Source organism: Haliaeetus leucocephalus, unplaced genomic scaffold, assembly GCF_000737465.1.
Source record: "Haliaeetus leucocephalus isolate CR32 unplaced genomic scaffold, Haliaeetus_leucocephalus-4.0 Scaffold151, whole genome shotgun sequence".
NCBI lineage: Eukaryota > Metazoa > Chordata > Aves > Accipitriformes > Accipitridae > Haliaeetus > Haliaeetus leucocephalus.
The window spans coordinates 13,912,396-13,937,734 of NW_010972587.1; the positions used below are offsets into that span (position 1 = coordinate 13,912,396).

General features: G+C 37.6%; 1 protein-coding gene across 1 annotated transcript; it reads left to right on the forward strand.

Annotated features, from left to right (window-relative positions):
• The first annotated feature begins 163 nt into the window (after positions 1-163).
• NEDD1 (neural precursor cell expressed, developmentally down-regulated 1) lies at positions 164-25,328 on the forward strand. Its single transcript, XM_010561908.1, has 15 exons — positions 164-231; positions 1,341-1,484; positions 3,404-3,498; positions 4,942-5,058; positions 6,251-6,391; positions 13,732-13,961; positions 15,129-15,330; positions 16,279-16,465; positions 18,722-18,853; positions 19,055-19,102; positions 19,572-19,795; positions 20,549-20,705; positions 21,010-21,166; positions 23,509-23,575; positions 24,280-25,328. The coding sequence occupies exons 2-15, from the start codon at positions 1,349-1,351 to the stop codon at positions 24,382-24,384; spliced, it is 1,998 nt and encodes a 665-aa protein (XP_010560210.1). The 5' UTR covers positions 164-231; positions 1,341-1,348; the 3' UTR covers positions 24,385-25,328.
• Positions 25,329-25,339: the final 11 nt, after the last annotated feature.

The following is a 25,339-nucleotide window of genomic DNA, read 5'->3' on the forward strand; positions in this document are numbered from 1 at the left end:
CGGGTGGCGAAGTTGGGCCGCGGCAAAGCGGCCCGCGAGGGCGGGCGCGCGGCTGAGGGCGGCGCTCATTGGCCGGCGAAGGGCGGGCGGACCCCGTCGAGAACTGGGAGCAGAAAGGCCTCGGCCAATCGCCGTGGCCGGCGCCTGAGGAAGGGCCCCGATCCCTCAGGAGGCGCCGGTGGGCCCGTGAGGGGAAGGGGCTCGGGCTCGGCCCAGTGCCCGCCTCGGTAGGTGGGTTAACGGCGGTCGGCGGTGGAGGGAGAGCCCGGAACGCCGCAGCGGGGTCCCGCCTTGAGCGGGAGCGCGGGGCCGGGCGGTTGTCGGTGCCGTGGGGCGCGGAGAGCGGCTCGTCCCGCGGCGTCCGGGGCGGAAAGTGGGGAGCGGGGAGAGAAGGCCCGTGAGAGGCGGGAGGAGTGGGGAAGGAGCGGGGAGCAGCTCCGAGGGCTGATGGCGTGGGTAACGGCCGAGGGAGGCGGTTGTGGAACTTGAGCGTCCCGGGGAGTTTTGTTCAGTGTTGTGCGCCTCTCAGATGTTCTCGGCAGTGAGAGTTCGTGGCCCAAAGCTGTGTGGAAGCGTCCCGGAAACTTTTGGCTAAAGGGTGGTTCTGCTTTCAGGTGAAGGAAAGCCTTTTGAGTCCTTGTTTGTTGCTGGTTTAAAAGTACCCGGAGTTAAAAGTTGAGAATAAACTTTACACACCTGGAATCGATTAGCCTGGTTTTAACTCTTAAAACGGTGTCGGTCCAAAGAAATGGTAGTACCTTGGTGGTCTTTTTGTTTTTTTAATGTTGTATAAGTTGCGCTGAAAGGTGACTCATTGTCGCCCGTGTTCTTCCGTTAAAGGTTTAGTTTAAAGGATTCTCGGATGACTCCTTTAAGGCGGTGAGATAAACGCTGAAGTGAGTCCTTTAGCTCCAAACTTTCAGCCTTCCCGTCCCAACAGTCGGTTTGATTCTGGTTTGTGTATCTCCATCTGCTGGTGGGAAATGAGTCCCTGAGATGCTCACGGCTTCCTGTTAGGCAGCTGTAAAATCTGTGGAGATACAAGCATCATTTTAGTCTCTTGATACCGTAGAGGGGCTGGCTTTTCCTTTGTGAAAAGGAAAGCATACCTTTCCTGCAAGAATTCAAGTAACAAAAGTGCGGAGTGTCTGCTGCTTTCAGTAGTATATTCAGCTGAACGGTACTAATTGTGTAACTCTCCAATTAAATGTCCCTGTTATCAAGAAAACAATATTAAATGGTATACGGGAAATTATTTTTCACTTGTGAAGCTGCTTGTTGTATATTTTTACTTTTTATTTATATGTATTTTCATTTTTTATTTATTTTTGCAAAAACAGGTGCAGCCATGCAAGAAAGCATACGTTTTGCTTCATCAGGAGATGACGTTAAAATATGGGATTCCTCATCTCTAACTGTGGTGGAGCAGTTCAACCCACATACGCCCCCGCATCCAGTCAGCTCACTATGTTGGGCCAGCAATAGTATCCTTTACAGTTTCAGCCATAGTTTTGTGGGCGTTCTGCAAAATTTCAGTGAATTTTTTTTATTAAAGTGTCTGTAAATCACAGGCCTGATACAGTTTTGAAGTCTTGTATAAAAAGATTTGTATGTATTGTGAAGAAAATGTTGTGGTTCTCTGTGCTGAAGTGATTTACAAAATGAACTCATGCTGGTAAATGCTTCTGAAGAAGCTTCTCTTCCTTTAGGAGGCTAACACTTTTTTAATGATTATGATATGCTTGAATTGCCTACCAACTGTAAAGCTTACTCATTTGTTTCTTCGATAGTTGATTACAATATTCACTTTCAAGGCAGTGCTTAATTTATTGACAAGGTTGAACAAAACAATTGCTCGTGTAGTAAAGTTCTGTACATAGTGTAGAGCGGAAAACTGTAATGAAAGATTTGATTGTTTGTTTTCCTTGAACAGCTTCTCATTGATTCTGATAGTCTTTGATAGTGTACACTTGCCTCTTTCTCTGTAGGCCCTGGTTTTCTTTGCGCTGTTTGTAGCATTTACAGAGGAAGCACAAATGTGTTGGATGTGTAGGAAAACATCCATAGGATGGTGGTGATTTATGCATGAAAATGGATCTGGCCTGTTTAGACCTTTCACCCCTCTCTTGGAAGCCTATTACAGAATAGTGATATGAGGTGCTAGGTGTTAGGTAAATATATGAGCAATTTCATGAAAACAATGGACTGTCAGGTGAACAGCTTGACTGTCATGGGAACAGGCAGTGATGTTTGATCTTGATGTAAAAGAAGGACAAGATGCTGGCACCTAACAATTAGGTTCTGCAAGTTCTGAATCTCTGTCCTCTAAGTCTGCAAATAAGTGGATGTAAGAGAGAAAAGTTAAAATAATTAGAGCACAAATGAATGTTTTAGATATGGAGCTTGCAAAGAAATTGAAGCACAGATATAGTATTTCTATACATACATACACTTATATATGTTGTTTAGTAAACTTTAGCAATAGACAGTCTGTCTTGTGATGCTTTCTTCTGCCTAGTCTTCTCTCCATCCCCCAAAACTGCAACAATGAACGATCTTACTCCTATATGCTTTTGAATGTTTGTTAGGGGTAGAGCATTTGGTTTGGTACTGCATAATTCTATAAGCTAAAATGGTGCCTTAAAATAACGAAAGAAATAGCAAGCACTAATCTGCCTACCAGTTCTTTAGTGTTAAGTCCAGCCAATTAACCTGTATTTTTAAATAAACAAATATAAAATCACAATGAGCGTTCTCCTGAAGACATACAGGACGTGGATCTAAATGATTACTTGATTCATTTGTTGGGGGTGCAGAGGCAGTTTCCCTGCTCTGTACTTCTGTATTGAAGGCTTTTCTTACCACTTTGAGGGAGCTGGTGTTGTAAAAGGTTCTTTTTTGGGGGTTTTGTTTTTCTCCCCCCAGTACAGAGGGAGACAAATTAGCAAACATTCATTGTACTTGAGAAACTATATAGTGAAATAGTTTAATGTTTGTCACCAACAGGTTCTTTAAATCCATAGTCTGCTAACAGCAACAGACATTCCTTTGAACTTTAGTGATAAATGGGGCTCTTACTTGGGAGTGGTGGGGAAACAAAATTGTAAAGCAGATAAGCTGCCTTAGTGGTGAAGAGCTCTTAAATAATATCTGCCAGATATTTCTTCTCTTCTCTCTGAAAGAAATTGCTTTTCCTTGTATTGGGAAGTAAGGGCTGTAGTTAATGCAAGAGCTTTTTAATGAAAGCTTGGAAAATAGCCTTATGTTTCTATTTCTAGGTCCCTTCAAGGTACAGTACTTTAGACTGTTTAGCCAATCTGTCTTCTGTTCGGTAGGGGAAACTTACTGTTGCTTTTATTAATCACCAGTATAATACAATTATGGTCCATAACTTGTGACTAAGATAGATACCTGGCCACTGCTTCTGCTGCTGGTGATAAAATAGTTGTTTCAAGCTGTAAAAGCAAACCTGTTCCGCTCTTTGAAATAGCTGAAGGAGTAAGTATGAGTAATGCTGGTTCCTGTTTTTACCCCCCCACACTCCACCTTGTGTACTGTTTGTATTACATCTGTTCTGCATATTGGGGTCAATTTAATTTTACTGTTGTTAGAGTTATGACACGTATGTAAAAACATTTTTTTGTGCATAGTTAAATACATATAAAGAGTGAGGGGAATAGTGGTTTTGAAATAGTTCTACCAGTAAGAGAATACAAATGCAGTTGTACTAGCCTCTGATGCTGGTAGCTTTCTCCTAGGGGAATTTGCCTGTTGAGCCACAGTGTGATAGCCCAAGGCAGGCAGTGGTTTGAACTTGATCTAATGTGTAGGCGATGGAACAGAGCTCAAGTCTGAACTTCGTTTTCCACCTTGAATTGTCAGTATTATGCATGCCTGTGCATTATACATTGAAAAACTTAAGAGTCTATCTAAAGGTTGTTCTTGGAGTGCACACGCAGTAGCTTCTGGAAATATGTGAAATAGTAGCACTTCTGTTATGGTCAGGGTTTTTTTCCTGTTAAGTGGAAGCGTGGCACTATAAACTCTTCAGAAAGCTGGATTTAGTTTTAGAAGAGTCTCTTGTCATGGTTGTTTGAATGATTTGCTAGTGTTAAACCATTCTAATTGTTCTCCTTGGATAGCTATTGTAATGCTAATTTGGACTGGAAGTTTTCAGAAAAGGTGTTCAAACCCAGCTTTTAGGTTGCTGAAGCAAATGCTTTCAAAGGTGAAATGCTTGTCCTGGAGATTTCACTAAATCTGATCTGTAACTGATGCAATCATTTCCAATTTTTCAATGTCAATAATTAGATGGACTTGTTTTTTCTTAGTTCAAATCTCAGGAACTTAAAAGTGAATTTTCAACATGATAGAACTGAATAATAATTTGTCCTCGATGTAGATCTATCATTAAGATTGACATTTTTTTCAAAAGCTGGTACTTCAGTGATTATTTTAAAAAGAATCACTTTACCGAATTATGAGGTTTGCTGCTATAATATTCTTTGTAATGTTTAGGGAATGTGAAGTACATGACTTAGACAACTTCTTGATTTTCTTTTAAGGAGTTTTTTTCTAAACTTAGCATTTTCTTTTTAAAACTCAGTACCTGAATAGAAGTCTATGATTGCACTTTAGGGAGCTATAATTTAAAGGGAAAATGCATATTGAAGGAAAAGGCGCTAAAAAAATTTGGAATGGGAAGATGTGAGCATTTGAGAGTTTATTAATTAATGTATTTAGATCTTAAAGTCTATTAAACATATGTCCAAACTAGATTGGATTTTAAATGCCTTTTGACTGTAGGGTAGCAATGGTTCCATTGGTCAGTGGGACTATTTGTGTTAATGAAGATGAAAACACACATCAATATGCTTTTAAGTAGATTTGAATAAATCCCTGCATTATCTTTAACATACCTTTTTTTCCCTTCTCCATCAGGCAAAACAGACATGTGTGAGCTTGAATTCTAGTTCTTCATATATTGCGAGTGGAGGCCTTGATAACACAGTTAATATCTGGGATCTGAAATCCAGAAGGGTTTACCGTAGCCTTAAGGTAAGTTTGGCTGAGGAAGAGCTGTAGCTTTCATGAGTTACAGGTTTTGCTGCCAACTGTAAAAAAACAAAACAAACAAACTTTCTCTAAGTCATGTATCTGTAGGATCAAGTTCACAGATAGGAGCTAGCACACATATGTGTCTTGTTCAAGTTTGCATTCTTTATGTGCTGTAAATAGCAAATTTAATTTAACAAGCATACTTAACTTGATGTCTACGGAGTACAATTCTATAATAAAGTATGTTTAAATTTTCAGAATAGGCTTCTTATTTTGCGAATTTGTATTGATACTTTCTGATGGGGATTTTTTCCAGGGGCAGCATTTCGGATAATTGCTGTTTCCGACACGTCAAACAAGACACTTTTGTATTTGTAGAATACTGTAGTAGAACTAATGTTATGCAAAACTGAGACATGGTTGTTGTCTTCTAACTGATCCAGTATGAATTCTCTAAAACCTTGTTGTGATGCACAAAACTTAGGATGGTCTAGTATATTTCCACAATGCCTTCAGTAGATGATTTGCCCTTATTTAGGATCACTGTTAAAGAGGCTATAAAACTTTAGCTTTCATTTATTCTTTTTTTCTTGGACTTTTAAAGTTACAGTTTGAAACAAAACTACTAAGTAGCTAATACAATACTTTAAATATCTTTTTCTCCTTTTTTGGGCTAGGAGTACTCGATTGTCTTCCCCTGTATATTCAGTAAACACAATATCATCATTGCAAATGACTATACTAAAAAGCTATTTGGTAATTATAGGTGTTAATGGTAAAAGTGACAGAAGGGGAAGTTGGCAGTAGTACATCAGATTCCCAGAAAGTCTATTCAAATATCACTGGTTTCGTTATTTCTATTTTAAAATAACGTTAATGACACCTGTGGTAGATGCCTCTATGGTTCTCTCATTAAAATATTATATATAATTACAGCATCATCTTTACTAATTTATTAAAACAATCTTCTGAAAAGAATCACACAGTGGTTAAAATATAATGGCTGATCTTCAGTGTGTTCTGCTATTTTCTGGGATATTCCATAATAACTCTTAAATAATCTTTTTAAATGTTACAGCTGGTCAGAAAAAAAACCATCAAACTGAAATTTTCTGCAAAAGCATGGATTAGGAAGGAATATGGTTATCCTGAATGTCTTTAACCCTCTCCCTCTAACCTCTCTCCCCCACAGGATCATAAAGATGAAGTCACATGTATTACATATAATTGGAATGATTGCTACATTGCTTCTGGATCTTTGAGTGGTGAAATTATCCTACACAGTGTTACCACCAATTTATCAAGTACTCCCTTTGGTTATGGCAGCCGTCAGGTAGGCTATCTGTATTAAGTTCCTTTCAGGTATGAAGCTTTAGTTCACAGTGTTTAGAAATTGAAAGTACATATCAAAAGCTTTTAAGTTTGTTAATCTGTTTCCTTTTAATTTTTAAGAGTGCAGTTACAGAAAGGAAAAAACTAGACCAGTGTGTGTATTCTAGTCTTAAACAATAGGTAACATTGAAATACAAATTTCTCAAGTACCTTCACTTATGTACAGGTTACAGCAAATTTTACTTTGTAGACTCTGGTTCCTCAAGAACAAACTTCTACACATCTTAAAACTGAACAAAAACTAGTTGGCTTTACAAACCAGAGCAGGATTTCAATGCACAACTCAATGTATATTGTTGCAAAGAACAAAGACCATGTAGCCTGTGTTCTGACTTACCCAAAGTAATCAAATGTTCACCTGAACAGAGCCATCTGTACAGTAGGGGTGTATATAAGCCTGCATTTGGAAATAATAAATTTATTTAATCCAGAGATAAAAATTGCACAGCTGCTCAAACTGAAAAGCAATGAGATTTTATATTACCTACTGAGGTGTTTAGGCAAGATTTTGGATAACTAGTTTGAAGGAAAACTGCGCAAAAGACAAACACAAACCATATGTGCTACTTAAGGGCCTTGGTAGAGTTTTTCCACTGGAATTCCTTCTTGTAGACTCAAAAGATACTGGAGAATTAGTGGGTATCACTAGGGGAATTCCCTTGATATAAGGGCATCTGCAGTAGTAAATGAGCTGTGTTGTCCCATTGGAAGTTCCAGTGTGCAATTCTTAGTGTGAATGTTGTCTTAGGCACAGCCAAGTGTTTGAGTTCTAGGCCTTCTTTTATTTTTTACTGAGTCATTTTTACAGTGACAAGAGCTGCCTAGGGGATGCAGAACCATTGCTTTGGTCCTAAACCTGACCTTTAATATTGCAGGGAATACTGAAGTTGTGACTTACTCATTTTCTGTTACTGCAGCAGCTTTTTCAGTCCTAGATTGCAGATAGAGTATAAAGTTAAATTATTCTCCTGTCTAGCATGAACAATATAACTTGATGAAGAATCTCTTACAACTTTATAGTATCACAGGAATTGTGGTATACTTTCTGTTGAAAAATCTCTGTTAAATTCAAACTGTCTCTGCTCTTGGGTGCTGCAGTGTCTTTGATCCATCACCATAGTCTCATACTTATATTGAAGCAAAATTGTACTTCATACCTGGTTTGATCTTAAAAATCCATCTATATAGTCGGTTCATTTTTCTGATTTGATTGTTATGATCTTATGAAAAATGTGGATGTGAGGCAGGAGGTACAGGGATATCCATGGCTGGATTACACAGCTGAGGTGAATATCCAGAGTGGGGGCTATGTTGCTAGTTAATTGGAAGATGAAAAAATTCTTATGAGGATGATTTGCATCAACCTGTTTGATATATTCAAGTCTTTCCACCAAAAAGTGATTAGGAATAAGTGATGCAGTGAATAGCTATTTTGGCAGATGAAATCAAGAGGCCTACTGTAAAGCTGATTGACCTTTAAGATGGATAAGGATATTTGAAGTGTTAAATCAAAGTAATTGCAAGCACAGAGCTACTGTTCACTTTCTAAAGGGCCTGTAACATTTTCTAAAGGGGGGCAGTTATTTGATTGCAGCCTTAATTTAAAATGGAATTGAGTTGTAATTGTGTACTGGGATGACTACTTGTATGTCCCAGTTTATCAGCTTATCTTATATCCTAAAAATTATCTTTGCTCTTATGTGCAAAAGTAGCTTTATTTTTGGTTTTGAGTTTTAACTGGTACTTGTAGAGAATTGCAGGATTAATTGTGCAGTCAAGCAAATATCTGAAGACTTGTGTAATTCTGTTTAAATTTAAAAAGCCTTTACTCGATTTATAGTTTAGGGGCCCTGTTTTTGAAGAGTAAGCTTGAATAGATACACAGCGTATTCTCCTGCTTGATCCTGGCACTGGCTGTCTGGCTTAGTAAGGGTCACCACTCCCTAGTAACTTTTTTTACAACTGGGGAATGTGAGGTCAAACTAACCTTATAAAATTTAGCTTGTCTCTGTTTGAGCATGGTGGAATGTAGTTTCCTTGCCAGTTAATTTCTGATATTGTATAGACTCTACAAGTAGTAGAAGAGCCCAAGGTTGCAGTGTTTTCTGTGACTATAAACAATTTTCTTTTCATATGAGTTTTGGCCTATATTCTATTAATTGATTTTGTTTTAGAAACACCTTTGTGCTTTATTAGAGTTGAGTTCTTGCACAGAGCTGTTTGCAGATCCCATAATTTGTCTTTGCTGTTGGTATTCATTTAGACTACCAGATTCTTATCTGCTTGCTGTTGTGAAGATGAATTAAGGTTTGTTTCGAAACATAATGTTTGTTCAAGTCTTCACTGCCTGGTGCTGTTCTCCTAGCAACAGGATTTAGTTTAGTTGTTTGAACAGCTGGCTAATTTGTGGAGAAGTGTGATGAGTTCTGGTCACTCCATATAGTGAAATAGCTTTAAAAGCTGAAGACTGTCAACTGTGTTTACATCCGCCTTCTCACTTATAAGGCTCACCAAGGTATAAAGGAGATTAAGAAACTGTACTATCTTTAAATAAGGTAATCAATGATGCTAGACTACTTTTGGTTTAGTTTTGGGCTTTTCTCTTGCTTTCCATTGGTGAAAGGCCTTAAGTGTAGCTAGTCCTTCTCAGCAACAGACCAACCATTTTCTGAAGTGCACTGTTCCTTGTTCAGCTGTCTTATTGTGAAGCTTAAAGATAAAATGTACTTTTATTTTCTACAGAAAATCTACTCCAATCACTGCGAAGGCAAAAAGATGTGTATGGCTTTTTGTGCTACACTGACTGGTAAAGTGTTCCAAAGAGGACTTAATTTTCTCTTTGTGGGTTCAGCACTTTGCGCTAAATGTGTTTTCTGGTAGTTCTCTGTGTGCAGAATTTCCAGAGATCATCAGGAGTTGTACTTCTGAAGCAAGTTTCACTACATCTTAATATTTGCCTCTTTTTTTTGTTGTTGTTCAATTTTGACAGATTAGTTCCAAAACATGACTCCTTCCAAATAATTGCATCATTCCTAACAATCTTGAAATGAGTTTCGTATTAATGACTAAAATAATTAGAAAACGAATGACCCCTTCCCACTTCCATTCAGATATTTATTTATGTATATTTGAGTTTCACCTAGTGAACAGCTATGCTGACTTAAAATAAAGCAAGTATCTTAAATATTGCCCTAGATCCAATTCAGGTAAGATACTTAAGCTTGCCTAGTCAGATTTTTCCCGATGAAACATGTCCTACACCTTTGGCATTTGATTTTGTGGATGAAATTGTAATCTGTAAACATTCTTGGGCTTCTTTTCAGAAAAGTACCAATGTTTAACTTGTCTCCCACATCCTTAGCTAATTTTTTTCTTGTAACTAGTAAACCTTGCAGTTAAACCGTGTGGGTTGTGTGCCCATTTTAGGCTTGGGATTCCTATTGCTGGCAGTACAAAGGCCAAGGAACTGTATTGGGCCTGTTTTCATCTAGGCTACGTTGGAGGCCTTAGTGTTCAAAATCCGAGTAACAGAACTTTTGTTTCTAAACTGTAACTTAAGAAAAGGGACAGGAAATGACAAATGAAGTTCAGCTTCTTCAGGGGGAAAAACCTGACTAGGAGTGTACCAAAGGTCTGTGTGACTTCATCATGCCAAGCAAAAATTGACTTTTTTTTTTAAGACTATTTGGTGAAGACTGACTGCGTGTTAGTTTCTTGTCACTAAGATAGACAAAAACATTAGAAAATATAAGAAATAAGATAAAGAAACATGAAATTAAAAATAGATGATAGAATCTGATCTAGAATATTATGCATGACAGCTCAAAAATGTTTACAGAATTAGGATTGACAGAGGTACAGAGGGGTTAGAAGTAGGTAAGAAGTCTGGTAAAGAGAAAAGAAAGGAACTGAAGAAAATAGAAAACCTCTTAAATAACAACATAAAGGGATACACAGTTAAACAATAATGTTCAGTGACATAAACGTAACAAACAAAAAAAATTTTCTCTGAACACACAGTTGATCATCATGATTTTTGATTTTTAGCATTGTCTTTGGCAATAAATGTAATCAGAGGGAGAAGGCTGGAAAAGTAACTTGAGAATTACAACAAAAGGAATATTATAAAGGAGATAAGTTTTGGTTTTAACTGATTGGAAGAGACTTATTCCTAGCATTAGATTATCCTGGATCCGTCTCCTGTGGTGGGTGAGGAGGGGTCCCTTTTACCTTTTTCAGAACTTCAGTATCGAACACTTTCATTCATACTGTGTAGGACTAAATAGCTCCAACATCTGATCAAGTGTAATAGTTCATCTCTTCCTGTACAGGGAGTCCCATTCCCTTGCAGCACTGGGTCACAAAAAAGATATTTTTCTGTGTATACTTGTCAGATTTCATAGTGGTCGTATGTGTATTTTAACTTCACTCCAGTGAATGCTGGATAGCATGTTGGTTTTTTGTTTGTTTTGTTATAAAGTTCGTGTAGAGTTAAGTCAACATTTTAAAGATAAAGACAGAATGCTACTTGATGAAGCCTAATCTCATTCGAATATACAGTTTCTAATTTGCTCTTTGATTATGGATGGGGTGGGAAACAAGGAAAATGTAGCTAAGACTTATTGCAAGTGATGTAGTTTGACCACCTGCATCTTAATCCTTGATGCTTTCCCATATGAGGGTTGGTTGTCTGCTCTTTCTAACTGTGTGAAGCTTAAGGCTATATTTTTTCACCTAGATGTTTCTCAGGTAAAGTATTTTCTGTAGAAAACTTCAAATTTAAGTGACTCACTCTGGGAGGAGAAATGTTTTGGTTTTGTCTTGTCAAGCAGCCTTTCAGAAATGAGGTTCTTTCGTGCCTCCAGCTGTCTGGGCAAGAATTTGAAACTTGGACATGTAGCATACTGTCAGGGACGCCAATGTGATGCATTTGGCTGTCTCATAAAAGTGTGCACAGATTTAGGCGCTTCCATTCCTTGAGTCTGATCTAACAATTGCATTGTTGCAAGTGAAGTTTGTTGCTAACCTAATTCAGTGAAAGTAAGGAGTGAATAGGATTTTCTCCACACCTCGTACCTCCTTCATCGGCAACCTGAAATTAAACTGTGAAGCTGCTCTGAGGAAGCGCCATGACTTCAATGAGAAGTGGGGAACATATGTAGTATGGGGAAGGTATATATATGAAAAAACAATTGAGAACTAGCCTTGGGCCTGTGAGACTGGAAGGAAAAATGAGAAAAGAAAATGGGAGACTTGGCAGGATAGCAAAGGATGTTTGAGGAGAGCTAGGAGAGAGTAATTGTGGTGGGCAGGAGAACAGAGGAGGGAGAAAATGGACCATGAGCAGATGCCAGGGCAGTAAGGAAGGTATCTGGAGGTGAAGAAGTGAGATAACTGAGGAGCAGGCATGTTTCCCGTGTAGCTCATGTATATAATTGAAAAAAGAAATATTGAGACAATCAGGAATAACAGCTTCAATGTAAATAAACTGAAAAATGCTGATAAAAATGTCTCCATTGTATCCAGTTAGAGGACCATATTAATTGTAAACAGTCATCTTCTGTCCTGTTTGAATATGCAGTTGAGCGTGCTGCTTCTTTGTGGAGCAATTAGGCTTCCAGTGAGACATGCAATACAAGTGCTAGAAATTACGTTGGAGGCATATGAACCAACAAATATCTCCATTGAAATGAAGTGAAAGAGAGAAACAGGATAAAAATCCAGTACAGTGCATTGTGTTGTGGATTACACTAGAATAACATAATAGCTTTTTGAGAGCATTTTCAGACAAATAAAATGTAATGGCTCTCATCTGTCTGGACTTGAGTAAAGCATTTGATTCAGTGCCTTGTGAGAAAATATTAGAGAAGATGGAGGTTTAGAAAGGATTTGAGGATGTGTAAGAAATAGGCTGTAGGAAAGAAGACAGTAGGTAATATTGAAAGAACAGTATTTGTTTGGGTTATCAGTAGTTAATCTTGTTTAATATTTTCAGTAATGGTTATGATATGAGAAGTAGAGCTATGATGAGACACAGTTGGAAGGTCTTGCCTGTAAGAGAGGACTGTGACTATCTAAAAATCATTGAAATAATAGATCCGAGAACAACAATGATAGTATAGAAATCAAGGTACCAGGCTTAGGTCACAAGTGAGGCTTTTTGTATTGGACTAGGATTTGAAAATTCCCAAGGGAAAGAATGACTTGGGCTTCTTGATCATAAAATGGCAATGAGCAACCAAAACAGGCTGGATCACAAAAAAGAAAATGCAGTCTAGGATAGGTCAGGATAAGTATAAAATGGATGAAGTGTTACTGCCTTTGTAAGGCAGTAGCAAAATTGTTTTATGATGTTACAAGATTCTGGTTGTCCATATTCAGGAAAGATTCAAGCTGGGAGATTTACAAAGAAACTGTGATGGTACTGAAAAACCAGTCTTAGGAAACTGAGTCTTGCTTATTGTTTATAGCAAAATAAGCCTGAAAGAAGGTGAGGTGGCTGTTGATTAAAACAGGGAAAAGCAGCACTAGGGAGTTCGGAAACATTTTAAGTGTAAGGGTGTTGTTGTCAGGGAGGTGAATTGGTGCAAATGAGTCATCAACAAAATTAATCTGGAAATTGAGTATTGTGATTTAGTATTAGAGCAGATAGGTTCTGAAACATCCTCTGAAGCAAGATGGTGGAAACAAAATACTTACCTGCTTCTGAAAGGCAAATTAAGTTCCTGTATTACATGGTTCTGCGATAGCAAGGCTGCCTGTGATAAACCAGGCATATTACCCTCTTCTGTGGTCCTAGCTCTCAGGGTGAAGTCTGTTCTTCTGCAGGACGTACGTACTTTCATAACTCTGGAGTCTGTGTGTCTTATCAAATTGCCTTATGTCCAACTACTTAAAATCAGTGGAGGGGAATTAAGTGTAACATTCTTGGCAGGAGACCAATGAGTGAAATAATGTAGCTTTTCACTCCTTCCATTTTAGGTGTGGCGTGGTCTTTTTTTTTGTAGTGGGTAAGATGGCATGATACTTGCTGACAAACCAAGAAACTTTTCTAGAAACAAAAAGTCTGTCCCCTGACAGCAAAAATGGCATTGTAATGTGAAATGACCCTTTTTTTTTTTTTTTTTTTTACTTTTTATTTTTTAGAGTGGCTAGCCTGTGTAAATTACTTTAACTTAATGTAACATCTATATTCCTGATGTGGTATGTATGTTTATAAAATAAATTAATATGGTATTTAATAGTGGTACTACAATTCATTTTTTTATGTCTGTTTTACAGCCTATTCGACACTTGAAATATTCAACCTTTAAGAAATCCTTGCTGGGCAGTGTTTCTGACAGTGGAAATGTAACTCTATGGGATGTAAATAGCCAGAACCCATATCATAATTTTGAAAATACTCATAAAGCACCAGCTTCAGAAATCTGCTTTTCTCCAGTCAATAAGCTGCTGCTTGTAACTGTAGGTTTGGATAAAAGAATTATTCTCTATGACACTTCAAGTAAAAAGTGAGTATTTTAAAGACTTTGATTTTATAGGATCCTTATTTGGTTTTTATAAACTGAAAAAGCATGCCTAACTATGACATGAAATATTTAATTCAGACCACATTCAGAATGGTTGAAGTGGTGGCATATCGCTAATGGAGAACCTGTGCCAAGGTCCATTTTGCTTTTTTATTTAACAAACAAGCCAACCCAGATGAACAATCAAAAAACCCAAGGCATATGAGAACTAATTGAGGTGCTACGTATGAGTGACCTCTCCCAAGTGCTTGTGTGTGGGCTTTTCTTGTTGATACAGAGCAATTGGCTTCTGTAAGGAGCAGTGCAGCCTGTGAGGACCTGCACCCACCTGAGCTTAGCTTGTCTGCTTTTCTAGTTCAAGGTACAAGACACAACTGTGGTGCAGAGTTGCTGAGATAGTGAGCCTTAAATATGGGAGAGCATTGGCTGAAAAAGCAGAAAGTATGGGGTGTAGGTGATGGGACTGTGTAGTAAGAGGGTAGGATGGCAAGTGGTTTCATGGGAATTTGGTTCTAGTGCGAGCTGTGCTTTCACTTTAGCTGAATAGAAGCAGGAGTCTGGCTCTAGTTTGGAGGGGTGGAGCAGAAGGATGCAAACTAGGACCTGAAGTTCTTCCTAGATTTGTGGGGAAGTTAGAGCTGATAGGCTTGGGAAACTACAGGATGTATGTAGTATGATTGCTGCTGGAAATGATGATACTAGTAAATAATTTAGGTGCCAGAACTGCTGTTATGAGGCAATTTGATCCTGTCCTGTTGAAATCTTTTTGACCATATGCAGTCTTTAATTTAAGCATAAACACTTAGTATACTGGAACAGGCTCCCCACGGAAGTGGTCATGGCTCCAAGCCTGTCAGATTTCAAGGAGCACCTGGATGATGCTTTTAGTGATATAGTTTAGTTTTTAGGAGGTAGTCCTGCAAGGAGCAGGGAGTTGAACTCGATGATCCTCATGGGTTCCTTCCAACTTGAGACATTCTGTGATTATATAAGCCTAATCCACTGGTTACTTGGACTGGAGAAGTGGAACTACTGACCTGTAGCTGAATTATGAAAGCTTTTATATTTGTTTTTAGATAACTCTGTTTTGAAAAGTCTAACTTTTGAACCCTAAAAACTTCTTTATCCTCACCTTTCTCCTGTTTGAAGGTTACTGACAACAATAGTAGCTGATTTTCCTCTGACAACAGTAGACTTCATGCCTGATGGTACTACTTTGGCTATAGGATGTTCCCGGGGAAAAATCTGCCAGTATGACTTAAGACAACTGACATCACCAGTGAAAACAGTAATTGCTCACAAAGGCTGTGTGAAATGCATACGTCTTCAGTTCAGTAGCACTTTTTCCAAGGTAAAAAAAAAAATTCCTTTTTATTGCTCAATATGCAGATTAATGAAGGCAAGGCATTAAGTTCTAAAAAAAAGTTAGCATTCAGTTTCTAAGCATTATAGATGCCAACAAAAATGGTTCATACCAACATAGAAATTATAAACTGCTCAGTCTTAAGTGCCATTTTAGGGCATTTTATTGTGGAATTCTCCCGTGCCCAGCCTCAGTATAGAAATGAGTGAGACTTCAGTCTTAAGTTTCCTGGTGTGAATGTGCTGCCATTGCAGATCAGTTTGTGGCACCTTAGATTTATTTGTAGGCAGTAGCAGAAAGGTCTGTCATGGCCCATCCACTTAAGGGGAAGACACAGAGCTGCCCGTCTTGAGGTGTTTTGCATGGTCTTATATGTGCCTGCAAAAGGCCATATATAAATGATGGAGAAGTTGATTAAATAATAAAGGCTTAAGAGATTCTTCCAAGACTTAATTAGGCTCTACTGTATCCAGAAACCCCATGTGTCCATTCAGTGGAGAAGGAGAGAACCTTTGAAGTGGATTCTTCACCGCTCTGGGACTTTCCTCCTCTTCTAGCACACTTGCTGTTAGTGGTTGACTATTGCTTTACAATTTGGAGCCCCTGATAATGTAATCTCTTATTTTTCCTATGCCTAAGCCTAGGATCAAAATTGGTTTGTGCCAGGTCACTCCACTGGTACCTTAAGTTCTGTTGCTATTCTTTTGCAGGTCCACACAGTATTCATATAATAATACAGATGTTTCCCACGTTCTTTGAAGTTACATTAAGATACTTTTTTTAATATTTGTAAAGGCATATCTCCTAGGCAACCTTTGCAACTTGAACTGTATTTTTTTTTCTAGTATTTTGAAACAGAAAGAATATTGGCTTATATTTTTACTTTTAGCTGAAGGAATAATAACTTCTCTTAATTTGTTCTATTTTTTTCTTCAGTCTAACCTTACGGGTTCTTCAAATAAACCTGCTTCCAAAAGAGTAGAAGTCAAAGCTGGTAGTAATCTTGGAGGAATTCAAAATCCTGGCATCAAAAACATTGCCTCTCAAGCATCAGCAACAGTTTCATCTCATCTGACATTGCCGAATGAGAATAAGGGAGGAGATGTTCTTCAGGAGAAAACAGGTAGTGTCTTCTTCCTCCTTTTTTAATCATATTTGGCATAACATAAAAGATGGAAGGAATATTTCATATCTTGACCATTACAGTATAAAAATTTCACTGAGGGAAGGGAATTTCTTTGGAAGAACTGCATGTTCGTGTGTGCACATCTGCACCTTCTTTTCCCTCCCCTACTGCATTAGACATGAGACTGTGAGAAGTGAATTGGGTCCTACTACAAGCTTTAGACACATGAAATCTAAAATTCTGGACTTGAAGTAAAAGTATGTATTTAAAGGAGAAAACTCTATGGTGATATTGTGGGGCTGTCTCTTGCTTTCTGACTTCCTGTAGATTGTCCTTATGTACATAATGTATTTTCTGACACAATGTCTGTAAGGAGTGCAGAGCTAATGGTTTGTAATTCTATTAATAAACAGAAGTAACAGACCTCACCTAAAAAAACCCCAACCAAACAAAACACAGAAACCCCCCCCGCCCCAAGTCCAAAAACCCAAGCAAGAACTGAACTGTATTTTTGTGTGAGGCATGATTCCAACATCACATGGTAGGAAAGATGTTAAATATAGTTGCAAGTATGATTAGTTGTATAACTGTACTTGCTATTTATGCTTCTGAAATTAACAAGTTCTTTATAAGAATTCTGAGCATTATTCTAAAATTCTGCCACTATATGAAATGTACTTTTAAAATTTTATTTAATTCAGGGGTTCTGAAAATATGGTCAAATCAGTAACACTGTTAGTTTGATTCTTGAAAAAGAATCCTGAAGCCGTTTTAATGCAAGAGCACTTTCCCCTCCTTTTTTAAATAAGGAGAAATACATTTAGCAACAGTAATTAGGCAATAAGCCACTGCAGTTCATAGAGATGTGTATTAATGACCTCCCCTGGGTATGCAGTGAAGTACAAGGTGAAGTAGAATGCTTCCTGTGTATGCAAGAAGTGTTGCTAATCAACATTACTGAATGGTGTGGAAAATTTTATTTCAATTAAAATATGATTTATTATCTTTATTTGAAGATGTAAGGGGTAACGGCCATTAAACAGGACCATGCATAATAAATAAATGTTTTAAGAAAATAAAGGCTTACCAAGTAAATCAAATATTTTTCATTAAACTGAGTGTTCACTTTAGAAGTAAAGACCGCTGTATACTTCAGAAGGTACAGTCTTTAAACTTAAAAATGGGAATGGATGAGAGACCACAAGCTACATTTGTTCTGAGGCAGCTCTTCTAGACCGTGATTATGGGGTTTAACTTCAGAGAAATAAGGGGCATTCAGTAAAGTGATCTGATAGCATATTTAAAACAAAAAAAAATCTGTTCATACAGCTTATAAATGGTCTGGGGCTTTTTGTCACAGGTATTTTAAAGTACAAAAGAATAAATGGAGTTGGGGTGTGATGAGAAGTTTGGATGTACTTTGAGCTGGCTTCCCATAAACTTCTATTTAACAGTCATCCTCTGGTTTAGGTACTTATTACATCTAGATTATGGGGAATGGGTAAAAATATACAAAAGACATTTTGCTCTATTTTATATTATGCTTTTTCTGTGTAGATCCTCTGCAGATTCTGGCACAGGTTGACACTGCACTTCTAGTTTGACTCAGTACGCCAAGTATTTACTTAACTAGCAAGTGCCATCCTATGTATATGTCACAACTGATGTATCTGAAGGTGTGGAAGATGTGATATATTAATACATTTAAAAGTAAAATCTTAAACATGACTCAAGTTCCAGTTTATGTAAATACTTGGACATGATGAATTGTAGTCATCCACACAGTCACATTTGGATCACTTGAACAAGTAATCCCACATAGAGAAGTAGGGACAGGTTTTATGAACAGTGGTTTAAATTTTCATCATCTGAATGTGGTTACTTTCTTAGCAGAAGGTGCATTCACTAGTTTTCATTTCAGCTGATACACCATAAATTTGCTGCATCCATTGTGTAGATTTTTCTGAAAATGAGTGCATTCTCCAGTTTGACAACTCTCCTTTTTAAAAAGAGGAAAGGGATCCAAGTGTATCTTATTTTTGTTAGTATGTATCTTAGCTTTTAGTTATATTCACCTGCATTGACAGCCCAAATGAGGAAGCTGAAGTTGACCCTCTGACTGGAATCTGTAGAAGGTTCTAAAGTGCTTGCTGGACTTACCAGGCATCATACTGGCTGTGAGATTGTTTACGTATAATGTATGTTATTTTGGGAAAATATCAATTACTAACTGAATGTTACTGTCCTTTTAAGGCTTTCCCCATAGTGGCAGCTTGGATGTGATTCCATCTAAAGAAACAGATCATGGGAAAAGTGCTGATTTAAATAATTTTGATGGTTTGGGTCGAAGTAGTTTAGGAGATGTGTTTTCTCCAGTCAGAGATGGTAAGTTGCCAATACTGAAACTTGTAAAGCATCATTTATCTGCATGTAGCATGATATTTTGACATTTGTGTGTTACCAACCGCTGTACCTACTTGGTATTTTAATTTGTCTTTGATTATGAACTTGATGCAATGATACGAATATTGATGTAGGTTTCATTAAATAAACACTTAGTTTTGTCTGTGTTCTGGTATTTTGTAGATATTATTGCAAGTAAAGTGAATGAAGATCCTCAAGGAAAAGGAGATGGTAAACATACTTTCAGTACACTTTTCTTCGTCAGTGGTAGGCCTTTGGAGGCCTATGCTAGTTCTTACATGCTAATTTTGTCATACTACTGAAAATAAACAAACAATGAAAGCAGACACTGAAAGAAATGAAGTTTTCTGGAAATTGTCTAACACATTGAGGTGGTAAGACACAACACGGTAACAGGAAATCAAGAGTATCGTCCTAAAGTGATTTTGTTTTTCCTTTATGCAATTTATAGTGATATATAGAGGCTTTTCATGTTTTATTACTTTAATAAGGACAGTGACAGGGTAAGTTGGATTTAAGGATTTAGTTTTTGTGGGGTGCATTTTTGGGTGATTTTTTTGTTGTTGTTGTGTTGTTTATTTGTTTTGTGTGGGTGTACAGGCGTTTTCAGTATGGGTTTGATTTGATGTGTGTGCTTGTTTTTTGTCCTGCATGTTTCACCTTTCCCTTTTCATTTTAGGTCTGGATTTTCAGCCCTACCTTTTGGGTTTGGATTTTCTCCCACAGCTTCCCACTGCCTTTCCAGTAAAAAGAAGCCCAGTGGGCAGTAGCGCACAACCAGTACGGTCTAGCCCGTTACATGCACTTGTGGGATCTCCAATTAAGGAAGAGGAAGAACATTCAGAGACTGAGACTAAGAAAATAAATCTTGGAAAACAAGAATCTAAAGAAGTCTTAAAGCAGGTATACTATACTAATTCTTGTTATGAGTGGTCGTCTTTAGAATCTTGACAGAACACTACTACTTGAAGGAAAAATCCTTAATAGCGTCCCAGCTAATCTTATTTTGCAGCTCTGTTCACACTATTGACACAAATCTGTAAAATGTTGTTCAGTTTAAGCGCATCAGCCTTCAGCAATGCAAGATAAATGCTATGTTTCTCTTAAGTAAGCTCAGGTTACAAAAGTTCACAGGAACAAAACCAGGCTAGCCTGAGGAATATTTTGATTTTTCTAGTAAATCAAGAATGATAATTAGTCAGTTGCACCAGTATGATTGTTTGTTGCTTATTAGGTCAATTCAACCCTCTTCTCTCCCTATCCTTCATCTCTCTCTCTTCTTCCTTCTTGAGATACCTTTGATAGGCTTCTGCTGAGACCATATCTCCTGTTGTATTGCTTTTGAGAAGTCTGAGTTTGCTAGGAATGATGTTTGTAACTTCACCACAAAATGTTTGATATGAAAACTAAGAGGCCCATGCCTTTTGCACTCCTTTCTGTGTCTGCACACTTAGGCAATTTTGAATATTTTGGCAATCGGTTTTTAAGATGCCTTGCTAGGAAATGAAAAGCATATGTTTGTGAGTAGATTCCTAAAACCAAAAGTGTTTGAAAGTGTGTTCCTGAAAACTTAGCCTTCAAGTGCAATTAGATAATTGTAATAAGTAGAGTTCACCTTCCTTTTTTTTTTTAAAAAATTATTATTTCTATTGTCAGCTTTCAAAATCAAGCTCATCAAGTGCAGAATCTGTAACTTTAAGTCCTCCACCACCATCCACTGCTGTAAAGGCTCTTGATACAAATGAGAGACTAGTGACGAGTATTCAGGCTCATCCTGCATATGATCTACCAGTAAATGGTACTACCTCAACAAGTAAGTTGATCATTTTGGCTCAGTTTTAGGCGTGGTTGATTGTGAACTGATGTGAAACCTGATAAAATGGCCTTAGCATTAAAACAGAACATCCAGTCTTGATTCTTCTGTAAATCCAGTTAGCCCTCCTAAAACATCTCTAATTGCCTCTGAAAAGACTCATTCTAAATCTAATTATTTTTTTTACTAGATGATATTTGAGGTAAAATATTGACAAGCCTCAAGACAAATAAAAAAACCCCTCTTGTACTCCATTACACTGATTTTGTAAAAAAAATTATTTATTTTATTTTTAATTGTAAAGGTCCAAAGGTAACACCACCTGTCACTGCTGGAGTTGCCAGTTCGTTGTCAGAAAAAATAGTAGAAACCATTGGGAGTAGCAGACCAAATGCACCTCTGACATCAATCCAAATAAGCTTCATTCAGAATATGATACAAGAAACAATGGATGACTTCAGGTACTGGTATTCATGCAGAACATTTCTGTTTTCAATGGCATGTTTTCTTAGTAAGAAGTCTTAGCATCTGCTTTAACAAATTTCTACTTGCGTTAGGAAATGACACCATTAATAGCCCTAATCTTGGAAATCTAGGTATGAAACTATTTTTAATAGCTCTGAATGACTAATTAGACTGATGTCTCTGAGGGCTGTTAATGCATGGCTTTGCTAACATGTTTTCAGAATGAGTGTTTGAATACTTCTCGGATGGTAAATTTATCTGCATAACGAGGTCCTTACTGCTTTCCTGAAGCCTTGTGCTGATTGTTTCCCTCCCCGCTCATCCCCTGTCACAGCATGAGAAATTTCTTTTAAAGTTGACATTGTGGAGAGTTTGATCTAGACAGTTGACTTGTATTTGCTTTGATTGTTGTTAGCTTGGCTTATGTAAGGTGAAATACTGTATGTATTTCTACTGGTGAAGCTTTACATTAAAATAATGTCTGTGCTGTAAATGATAGTTGGTGTCAGAATACTTTTGTGTTTGTGGATACCTAACTAACGTTCCATGTGTCATGAAAGAAGTAAGTCAAATTAGCATGGATTTAGAGTGGAGTTTGAAGGGGATGGAGCAGTTGAGGGAGTTGTACCTATGGGATCACTTCCAAACCCATGTTTAAGATTAAGTAGGTTGATGGCAATGGTGGAGGGGAAAAGGATTGCTGGGCAGGGAAAGTGTTGCTGACTTGATGACAAAAACCAATGCAAAACTAGCTTATCAGGTCTGTGTGCTATGGCTGTTCTGTATCTGCCAACAGAAAAAGACATTGAATGTTATTAAATGTCTTTAAATAAGAATACAGTTTAGTAAAACTCCCCTGGGACTTTTTTGGCGATAATCACACATCTGATTAAAACCTGTAACTTTCACATGACTTAAAGTGCACTCTATGGATTGCAGATGTGTTTTCTTTAAAGTCTGTGTTCAGGTATCCCAGTGTTGGGAGGTGTGCTTGTCAGTCTTGTGCTTCTAGTATCTCAGATCTGGAGCCTCAGAGATGGTGTTTCTCTTCTGACCCACGCTTCTTGGAGTGGCTGGAAGGCTCTGCTGGCCCTTTTTCCAGTTGTAGATTGTGGATACATTCAAACTGAATGTAAAAGATGGATTGTACTGAGGTCAGTAAGAGGGAAGGGAGCCATTGCAAGCTTCTCATTGATAAAAATACCTTTCACCCTCTGGAATCTGAGGAAAGGATTTTACCATTCTTGCCTGAAATCATTCCTCTTCAAGTAATGGGGAAAAAACGAGGACCTGAGAAAAGGACCAGGAGGCATATATAACTCATTTGTTTCCAAAAAGCTGCTTGTTTCTTGAACTTCCTGTCTTTGGGAGATAACCTACATCTTTGGGTTTCTAAGCTGCCAGCTGGCATCTATGCTCGATATCCTCGAAGATTGTTTGCCTCCAATAGGAGTTCTGAAGCACAGTAACCTGTGGAAATAGAAAGTGAGGAATATATTCCCTTTGGGTTTGCTATATGTTTTAGGAAAGGAGAATGAAATAAAACCTGTGTGCGTCTACTTAAGAAATGCCTTATTTCTCAGGCCGTTGGTACCCATAGCACAGTGTTCAGCCTCAGACAGTTGCACTGTGATGTGCTGTTCAGGAAGAGCATGGGAGCTTGCCTGCTTTTCTGTGGGCTGTTCTCCTTGTTCTTCCTCAGCATCTGGACCACTTTGTATTAGTGTAGTGTTCAGAGAGTATTTCCAAGCTTGGTTCTTGTCGTGTGGAATAGTTGTCTGTGAATTGACAAATTCATGACAATTCATGGACAGCTCTGCCACTGCATCTTATGTAGATTAACCTGGAGCATTCTGTGGGCTTGAGGATAACGTGTCATTTATCACAGTTGATGTTTTGGGCCCTCTTACAAAAGAGTGCTGAAAGTGATGTACTGAAAAGCTGCGTCTTCAGTTACAGATAAATATCTTTCTGTGGTACTTGTGGTCAAGGGACTGAAAATCAGCTTTGAATAGTAAAAACGAGAGAAGTTTACAGCTTGCAAGTGAAAAAAAAATCTTGATATTGCCATTTATATCGATATTTATATTTCTAAACAGAAAAAATCCTGTCTTTTTATACACTGAAAAAATGGTACTTATGAAAGTCAATGTCGTAACAAAAGTATTCCGGAAAATAAGTGGTAGAGGAGTATGTTTCATGGCTTGAGGGTTTTTAGACTCATGTTTCACAATGTCATGAAGGTGAGGAATTGTCAAGTTCTGGGTGCTGAAGATTGGAGAGAATTACAGCTTCCTAAATAAAACTAAGGACTGTCCTTATGCAATTCTTCCCCCAGAGAAGCATGCCATCGAGATATTGTGAATTTGCAAGTGGAGATGATCAAGCAGTTCCATGTGCAGTTGGTATGTACAAAGAGCATGGTGGGAAATACATTCAGTTTTCATTTTTAGTAATACCAAGGCATGCCAACTTCTCTCAAAACCGAAAGTCAATTTTGCTTATTAAGAGCAAGAAAGGGAGGATTAGATGTGAAGGAGGGGGAAACTATGACTTGGAATCTGTTAAACTGTTTTATGCTTGAGAAGTAAAGGGAACATATGCATTGGGTAGATACCATGAATTCCGTATTTCAGGAGTTATAAAAAGACAAAAGGGAAACAAATTCAGCTATACTTTGGAAAGGACCAAGAGCTGGGGTAAGGAGGAGATAGATGGAATTCAAATAGAAAGCTTCACTTATAGGTACTGCATGCATACTGAACTGTGTTCTGTGTTCTTTAACTTCACCTTTTTATGAATCTTTGTTCTTTTGATCTGCATTAAAAAGACCTTTTCTCAGTACTGAACATCTTAATGGAACCTGCATTAGTAGATTCTCATCCTGAAGAAGTGCAAAATATCCTTTGATAAAATATTCACTAATGTATTAATGATCAAAATACTGTATGTCAGCATAAAAAAAAAAATCTCGGTTTTCTTGTCAAAAGTTTTTAAAAACAGCATTATCTAGGTTATTTAATTTTCAAAAGGGATATGAAAATGGATAGGATAAAACTGGAATAATTAACTTTATAGCTACTGATTGGGACTTTCTTCTTTTCTCTAGAATGAAATGCACGCTTTACTTGAAAGATATTCCGTAAATGAAAGCTTAGTAGCTGAAATTGAGAGACTACGAGAGGAAAACAAAAGACTGAGGACTCACTTCTGAAAGATTTACACTGCTATTCTTATTAGCATGAACTCACTACAGGTGGTGTGTTGCTTAAGACAGATCATCCCTCATCACTGAAGTATTTTATGAAGACCTGCTATTATTTTGAACATGAATCTTTTCTTCTAAATGGTGTAAGATACTATATGTAATTATAAAATTTGTAACAGATAAACACTGTATAAAGAATATTTGCATACTCATGCTAACTGCCTTGAAATACATCCTTCTAACAAAAACTAAAAGGATAAGTACATTATCAGAGTTTTAGCAATATGTGAAGTGCCTTTTTGTAAACAAAATCAAACCAGGACGGATGCCTTTTTCTGTAAGAATTTTTTGATATGCCTACTTCTCTATCTGCTGCTTTATTTTACTGCTGTCAGAAACAATCACTGTAGCTTGCCTTTCGGATACTTTTCTTGGAGAAAAAGGGGAGAGAAAGCTCATCTTCTGCATGATGTGAAGCCTTGTTTATAAGGAGCTGGGAAGTACAGTATTCAGTTAACTTTGTTCAACTGGCAACTCTTCAATCCTGAGTAAAACTAGAGCTTGAAAATATTCCAAAACTCAGTGCCATGATCTTTCTTACTATATTTGTAAGTCTGAAATTTGTGCTTGTCTGCTGGTGAACTTTGTTGCAAATGCTACTTCAGCTGCACAATGAGACTTTTGTTACAACTTTAGCTATGAAACTAGAATTCTTTTTATTTACACATATTTGAATATTGTCATAACTTGTCCAATTTGAATGCAACTGTAGACTTCAAAATATAAGTGTACTCAGCCATTAGTAATATAGCATTGTGTAAATGCGCTCTTTCGGTCTTTGACTCAAGCATCTTTTGCACCCCCCCACCACCCCTTCCTTTTTATTCGTAGTGAACAACACTTAATATTGAGCAGTTGTGTTGTGGTTTTGAATCTTGTTGGTTTAGTGTTATTGTAGCCT